General features: G+C 42.1%; 1 protein-coding gene across 1 annotated transcript; it reads right to left on the minus strand.

Moving 5' to 3' along the window:
* Positions 1–2,673: 2,673 nt before the first annotated feature.
* Positions 2,674–7,381, minus strand: LOC149821312 (putative E3 ubiquitin-protein ligase XBAT31). The gene is made up of 8 exons (XM_089983198.1): positions 7,137–7,381; positions 6,891–6,950; positions 6,708–6,779; positions 6,442–6,563; positions 6,169–6,309; positions 5,989–6,096; positions 3,332–3,590; positions 2,674–3,124 (listed from the first exon to the last, which is right to left on the minus strand). Exons 1-8 carry the CDS (start codon positions 7,314–7,316, stop codon positions 2,744–2,746), a joined length of 1,323 nt encoding a protein of 440 aa, XP_089839324.1. The 5' UTR covers positions 7,317–7,381; the 3' UTR covers positions 2,674–2,743.
* Positions 7,382–8,434: the final 1,053 nt, after the last annotated feature.

The following is an 8,434-nucleotide window of genomic DNA, read 5'->3' on the forward strand; positions in this document are numbered from 1 at the left end:
ATCAAAGTGCTTCCAAGTTTCAGCGTCAATAGAATGCGTGATCTTGTTTTCATCGTGTCGAACTTTATTTGCATGTCATCTCATATGTTTAGCTGTCCTTGAAGACATATACAATCGCTGCAATCTAGGAGCGATAGGAAAGTAGCGGAGCGACTTGTATGAAACTTCCTTTGATCTCGTGCTACCATTGCCTCTTGTCTTTAGCTTGAACCGAGGATGCCCACATGACGGACATGATATGTTGTTTTCCTGCTCCTTGAAATACAACATGTAGTGATTTGGACAAGCATCAATCTTTTTGTAACTCATACCTAGAGCGTTGACCATAACTTTCGCACGATAGAAATTTTGTGGCAATTTCTCATCTTTGGGCAACATATTCTTCACAATCATGCACAAACAGTCAAAACATGATTGACTCAAATTATACTCGGACTTCAAATTCATTAGTTGAAGAACTGCAGACAATATAGTGTGACTCTCACAACCGTTCCAAAGTGGCTCATCAGCATCTCTAAGTAAATCATAAAATCTACTAGCTGCATCGTTTGGTGATTCTTCATCTACGGCAGTTCTTACATCACTAGAACTCATAGCAGAACTCAGTTCTGTTCCTGCGGCATCAAATATCAAATTCGTATATGCATTATCGTGCACCACATTCACTCATGCATCAAAATCGTTTCTAAATTCTTCTCCATGAAACGTCCAGTTCTGATAATCACTCACAAAACCCTTCCTGTATAGGTGATGTCTAATGCCATGAGGTTCTACAAATCGATTATTCTTACAAATCTGGCAAGGACACCTAATCCGACCTGTGGGATCCACTGTACTGACACTTGCCGTTGCAAATTCAATAAAACTGTCAATACCATCCATATATTCATGCGATAACTCATTGTCCACTATCCTATGGGACATTCATTCACGGTTTGCAGTCATTTTCTTATGATGTTACGAATAATAGCCTAACGAATTAAAAGAGAACAATCAGAATGCTACGATGAAGAACATATCAAATTTATCATGCAATATATGATGTCATACAATAACAAGAATTTTGATGCATGCATTGATAACTTAATATTTTCATGTGCAAACTATTCATGACACGATACAATCGTTTGAAATGAAACATGCTTTTATTATACAATTTCACATGGAAGTCATAATCAAATTAAAAGTTACATGCAAGCATGAATACAATTACATCAAACATTGCAATACATCGTAATCATTCATATCAAACAAATGGCAAACATGTACCTGCAGCAAACACAATTCAATATCTCACTAACTACTATCAAGCCTAGCATGGACTCCGTACTCTAAAAATAAGAACACTTCAATATTCATACATTAAAATCATGCTCAACATGATCTCCGAACTCCAACGAAGCAACCCTAAATATCAATGACTAAGTGAGTGTGTGAACAATAAAGTGTTACATCTAATAAATTAAATAACATGTGATACAATTGCATCACTTACTCACCACAGGTATTTACCCGATTTGCATTGTTTTTGACACTTACTTACCACAGGTGGCTGAGCACGAGCTGGTTCCGTTGAAAAATCTGCACAAAAAAACATTGTTTTAAAATGAAGTCACCACGAAAAAAAAACTGTTCCGACAGGGGGTCGACCCCCTTACGGAACATAGGGGGTTAACCCCCTTACGGAACGTAGGGAGTTAACTGACCCCCTGATCGGGTAGGGGGTCAACCCCCAACCTTTCCGCCAATGAGTCGACCCCATGCCGGAACAGCAGGGGGTCGCCCCCATGCCTGAGCAGGAAAGGCTTGACCCCCTACCTGTTACGGCAGGTGGTTAAACCCCCTGCCGGAAAGGCAGGGGGTTAACCCCCTGCCGGGGTCGACCCCTTGCCCGGGTCGACCCCCTGCCGGAAAGGCAGAGGGCAAGGGTCCCCTGCCGGAAAACGCAAGGGGTTAGCCCTCTGCCAGAAACGGGAGGGGGTTAACCCCCTGCCAGAAACAGGTTAATCGCCTGCGTTTTTCGGCAGGGGACCCTTGCCCCCTGCCTTTCCGGCAGAGGGTCGAGGGTCCCCTGCCGGAAAACGCAGGGGGTTAATCCCCTACGTTTTCCGGCAGGGGGTTAACCCCCTGCGTTTTTTGGCAGAGGGTCAACCCCCTGCCAAAAAATTTGGGGGGGGGGGGGGGCGTCCTTTACCTTTCTCCAGGCGGCGGGGCCGGCAGACGGTGGGACCGGCGGACGGTGGGATCGACGGACGATGGGACCGGCGAACGGTGGGACCGGCGAACGGCGGGAGCAGCGAAAGAAGAAAAGGAAAAGCTATCTGGGATTAGGGTTATTCGAAAATTAGCGACGGATTAATTTCGTCGCTAAGCCAACGTAAATCGAATTTACGAAAATAGCGACGGACGATATTCCGTCGCCACATCCGTCGCTAAGTAGCGACGGACTAGATTCCGTCGCTAACTTAGTCGGTAAATGGTGCGACCGTAACGACAAAACAGTACGTCGCAACATCCGTCGCTAAGTAGCGACGGAATGGGCAACAGACTATATTCCGTCGTGATTTTCGTAAGCTTCATTAATTATAGCGACGGATTTTTGTCGCTCGCTAATCCGTCGTTAAGTAGCGACGGAAAGATTCCGTCGCTAACAACGTATTTTCTTGTAATGTAAATGCATGAGCACTCATCCTCAAAGTCCAATCTCCTTTCACAGCAAAAATAGTGAACATAGTGATATGCATCAAGGCTTATCAACCCGGTCATTATTGTCAGCAATCCTATCAGAACCCCTAGTACAGCCCTTTCCAAATGAGCCCACTGCAGACAGACCTTTGAAACTGCTGCTTCCCTCACTTAGATTCCTTGATCTTCTCAAGCTCCATTTTTTGGAAGTGCCATCCCTATTGCTATCATCAGCTTTCGTCTTTGCAACAGCAAGCTGTGCAATGTTTCTGCGACAGAAGGGGCACACTGGTGCTGGTAAGCATGTGGTCACCGGGTTCGGCTTGCTGTGGCAACAAAGAGCTAATGTGCAGTGTGCGCACATCTGATGTCCACAGTCTTGAACCTCGATTGTGCAGACCTGTTCAAAGCAGATGCAACAGAGTTCGGAATCGCTGCCCTGTGAAAATGATGTCAATTGCATTAGCAAAATGCAGAATGCAACATTAACACGAGGAATTGTCTCGAATTAGGAAAGGTCTAAATAGACAACGTGTTGCGATCTTAAGACATAACATGTTGCCAAATCTTCTAATAGATCTCAAGATGTTTAAGAAAGATTCAAAACTAAGAAATTCAGCACAACTCAAATGAAAGAGAAAGAGACCTCAGATATGTCATCCTCCAGACAGTTATCTGAATGATCAGGGGACTGTGATGAATAAGCTGTTCCCTTTAAGATGCCCTTCTCCCTTGCTCTGTTGGCCTCCATAAGAGCCCTCTCCAGAAGGACCTTTGCCTCTGGATTAAGCTCGCTAATGAATTTCAAGGGTGATGGCCAAACTAGTGGTTCTGCAGATGTAGGATTAAGCAATGCTGCACATGCTCCATGTCTATACTTCAGCGCAACTGCATATGGTATTCTCCTGCAAATGAAAATTCAATTCCCCTCTTCATGTTCCATTCATCAATCTAACATCTTTATATGTCATAAGTCAACCAAATAATAAAATGGACAATTCTCATTGGATACATGCTTCTCAAGTAGGCTTAAGACCCCTAACATGGTTTGAGCAGTTTGTCACATACACACACACATGCTGTTTCCTCCCTGCTTCTTGTAAAAATTACAATATAAGGAAAGTCTGAAATCTTTACCAGCATTCTTCCATTGTATTTCTGCACACCGTTTTTTTTTTTGGCAAATGCAGTCAATATTTCTGCTTTATGCACACAAAGGCTCTAAGTAGAGTATCAAGACGCAAGCAAGCACACCCCAGTGAACAGAGAGAGCATTGAATGCAACATTGACAATAGGATAATCATCCTGCATGACTAGGTATTAGCCACTAAGGATTGTGATACCTACTCTTCAAGGTTTATGCCATTCCGATTCAGAACTTCATACTTAATCCTGATAAAAAAAGTACACACACACACACACGTGTGTGTGTTTGTGTGAGGCCACTCTCCAATGTAATGCCAGAATAATCTAAGGGATGGTTTCTTTCAGGTCAAAGTCAAATCCTTGAAGTTGTAGGAGATAAGGGCCATCATGTAAATAAACATCTTCCCGCCGGTTTCTAGCCATTATAAGCCCATATATCGGAAGAGGAGGTGACATCCTCCCACATGATGCTTGGTTCACCGGTTTTCGCCATCACAATCAATGAAAATTGCCAGAGTATACAAGGTTGCCTATATATTCCAGTGTATAGGATAAGCATGACCATTGCCAACCTGATGATTTAATACTGTAAAATGCTATAAGTGTATAAAAGTTGTGACACACAGAGCATACCAGACTTTTTCACACACACACACACACACATATATATATATATATATATATATATATATATATATATATATATATATATATATATATATATATATATATATATATATATATATATATAAGGGCTTGAGGGGAGCTCTCAAAGGGCAAAAGAAAACATGTATTACCTGTTCCATTGAGAGAACAAAAAGAGGAAAGGACAAAGGGAAGCAAATCAATAAAGAGACTATAAGCCTCAAGCACTGAAGACACTTTTCCTGTTCTTTTTAGATTAGGCTTTTATTTTTAATTTAATTCAATTCATTTGGGTCTGTAATAAGGCATTTTAGTATTTGTTTGAGCTCTCTGCAGGGGCAACACTCTCTTGTTTATATATTTAATTGGTTTTTATTTTTATTGGCAATAAAGAATAGTTAGATTGTGTGTTGAATACAAAGTATTTTTCATTCCCTGAGATCGACCCGGACACTACCACTCGTGCGAGCCAGTTTTTATATTTTTGGTGTCGGTTTTTATATTTTTTGTATATGGCTTTCACTTGATTTTGATTAAAAATATTGTTTTAAAAAGCATTTTCATAAAAATATGAAAAAGTCTGGTAGGTTCTCTCTGTTTTGTTGGGTTTCCCTCCTTATGGGACCCATCTATCTTGGAAATAGATCGTCTGATAACTGATCATTTATGGTATGATCATTGGATCGATGCACATTCGTTATCGCGGCAGAATTCCCAAGCACGATGCTTGATCTTCTCAAAGACGATTTTTTATATTCGCTGGATGGTCCTCTCAACTGAATGACGATTCAGTTGTTCAGAGTTTTGAAGATCAACGATTTGTCGATGGCGATTTGTGGTTAGTGCTTCTCTGAATAGCGATTTGTGCTTAGCGATTTGTGGTTAGTGCTTCGCTGGATAGCGATTTGTGCTTAGCGATTTATGATAAGGCGTTTAGGCACACTGTAACTTGTGGATGACGTTTAATCTTCCGCATTAAATGCAGGTTTGGTTCTCTATTTATAGGGGATATAAGAGAGAGAAAAGGAGAGCGAGAATATAGCAAGAGAGAGTGTGAGATACAATTTTTAGGACCCTGAAAGGGTGTATTGTGAACAAAGGCAAAAAGTGTTGTTACACTTCTTTCAGGACAGCTTCGTGAGGCTGGTTCTTCAGATCATTTGTTATTTGTTCTTTGTAAGGGCTTATGTTCTTTGGCCACTTTGTACACTCTGTTTGAAAATAGTAGAAGGTGTTGACCTATTGGTCGCCATGGAGGTACCTCAGTTTGAGAGAGAACCACGTAAATCTTTGTGTGCTTCTTTTGTTTCTGCTGTTGATATATTTTCTCTTATTGTCATCGATATATTGTTTTCATCAGTTCACACCTGTGGGAAAGCCAGGTTTTTTTTTCCAACATGTTTTTCTTCTTTCCTTTACAAGGATCCCTTTCTGTACTGATGGTGGAAAAGAGGTGAAACCATTCAGGAAATGGATACCTAGCAGGAAATAATTCAGGGAGCAAGGCATACCCAGAAGAATCTCGCTGAAGACGATCAGCGCCCCAAGCAAGCAACTCACGAATACAATCCAAGCAGCCTCCTCGCGCTGCCAAATGCAAAGGGGTGCTCCCTGGTACACTGCTCAGAAACTCAGACTGGAGAAAACATAATTCAGGCAGAGAAACGGGGATTGATACATTGGATATTTACCCATTGCAGCCAGTGGGTGCGCAAACAAGGCCTCCATTGTCCAATAGAATATGCACACAACCAGGCCTTCTTGCCCTAGCAGCTAAGTGTAATGGTGTGGCTCCACTTCCATCTCTAACGTTAACAAACCGCGCGAATCCCCTGCATAACATATAAACATGTAGCTTGATTAAAATAATTCATACATCAATTGTTAAATCAAAATCTTTAGATCAATCCACATTTATCTGATCATGAAAACTATAATCAAAAGAGAAAATTCAGAAACCCCACCAAGAATCTGCAACAGGGGTGGAATGAGCAGCAGAGAGAATGGCTTGTAGGCAATCCGTATGACCGTAATACGCGGCGTAATGTAAGCATGTTCGCCCACGTAATGAATCGAACTTCAAGATCTAAACAAGCGCCCAGAAAAGAAAGCAAAACTCATCTCAATTGTCGTTTAATCATCACCAAGATCAGATCAAAAGCATTCGCAATTGAACCAACAGTTCCATAGAGAAATAATTATGAGGCCAAAGTTTAGTAAAGCCACATACATTCGCACCCGCTTGCAAAAGCCTTTGCACACAAGAGATCTTCCCATGCATTGCAGCCAACATGAGGGGAGTCTGGACAATTTCCATCATATAAATCAAGCCACAGAGATGCTACAAATCAACGGAACATATATTCTAATTACCATAGAAACACTAACTAAAAATCAAACAATGATTTCCAACCTGTTTATGACGATTCAAGAGGTCAGGATGAACCGATCGATCCAGTAACAAAGTAAGAACCTGAAAATTAAAACAAAACAATAATAACACTAAAATCAATAAAGATCACGGCAACTCATTCCGCTAAAATCAAGTCACAACCAAGAAAACCCACAAATGTTCCACACCCAGTGTCCAAAACTCCAACCAGATCACAGCAACCCAAAAGCCCATGCAATCAAAACAGAGAAAGAGAGAGAAGCCCACCTCGATCTGTCCATTGGCAGCAGCAATATGCAAGGCAGAGAGCTTGCCATAGGGGGTGGTCTGATGAAGGAGTTCGGGATCCCTGATCAAGAGGGTCACCATCATGTCCACATCCCCATCTTCCGCTGCAGTCAACAACCCATGTTCATGGCTCACCCTGCAACTCATTCCCTGACCCATCTCTTATCACCCTCTTTCTCTCTCTTCTCTCTCTCTCCCCTCTTTTTTAGTCCCTTAAACCCCCATTACCCTGTAAAGGGCAGCCCTTCCTTCAGCTTCTCCTTGATGGGTATCCGCAAACCTGGCAAGAGAGAAACATAAGAGAGACAGGGTTGGGGGCAGAGAGAGAGAGCCCCAAACAACAGCATGGCCTGTGAATCATGGGGTTTAAAGTTCGGGTGGTGGGGAAGGGGGAGGTGGGCTGACCGTGTGGGCCCCCGTGGGGGGTTTTGAAGATATTTTTCCGGCCTATTTAGATTCTGCCTCTGTGTCCGAATCCGAGTTTGTAGAGAGAGAGCAGAGAGAAAGTAGAGAGAGTCTGACATTTGATCTTAGCCGTTGGTTCTGTCTTGAATCAGTCTGCTAACAATCCGATGATTGACGAGCTTTGGTAAGAAATGGTTACCGAGTCGTACCTATTTTTGGTGAGGTTAAAATTTTCAGACAATGTCGAATAAAAAATCAAAATTTTCAAATATGGTCCTCTGAGTCTGGTGGGATGAAGGTAGGAGGGCGGCCTCACTGTGTAAGATGACGAAAGTGCCTTTTGGTTTTCGAAGTTGAACAGAAAATGAAGGCCTTGTCAAAGATTGGATGTTGGATGATTCAAAGGTTTTGATCCTCGCCTAATGCGTCCTGTTTGTTTACCGAAAGTAGGGTAAAAAAAAAAATGAGCTGTTCGCGGCTTGACTCCGTGTTCTGCTCATAAAGCGCTCGTTTGCACACTACGCCAAAAAAAAAAAACTATAGTTACGGTTCTAAGTAGTCACTATAAGCAGTAAAAACCGTCACCCTTAAATTTTTTAGTGACAATTCTGCTGGACCGTCACCACTAATTATTTTAGACGTAGTGGCAAGCTGAACATGAATAACAGGTAATGGTAGATTTGGTGAAGCAGCAAGACTTGTTATGGGACTGAATTGTCGGGGTCAGATTTCTATACGACCACATCCTGTCTTACCTGGTTCAGTTGGGTCCAAGCTCAGGCTGTTCAGTATCAGCTTGTTAAGTGTGAACCGCTGATCGTACCAAGTGTGTGAGCTCGTTACAGCTGATCACTAGCTAGCTTATTTTTCAA

The sequence above is a fragment of the Nuphar pumila genome, chromosome 12 (genome assembly GCF_984573655.1).
Source record: "Nuphar pumila chromosome 12, dmNupPumi1.hap1.1, whole genome shotgun sequence".
NCBI lineage: Eukaryota > Viridiplantae > Streptophyta > Magnoliopsida > Nymphaeales > Nymphaeaceae > Nuphar > Nuphar pumila.

Bases quoted from the DNA above. Each gene is read 5' to 3' on its own strand.
- LOC149821312 (XM_089983198.1), bottom strand. From the start codon at position 7,316: ATGGGTCAGGGAATGAGTTGCAGGGTGAGCCATGAACATGGGTTGTTG. The intron at 6,951-7,136 runs GTGGGCTTCTCT...TTTAATTTTCAG, and splicing joins CTGCCAATGGACAGATCGAG to GTTCTTACTTTGTTACTGGA. The intron at 3,591-5,988 runs GTATGCCTTGCT...TTTCATTTGCAG, and splicing joins CTTCAGCGAGATTCTTCTGG to GAGAATACCATATGCAGTTG.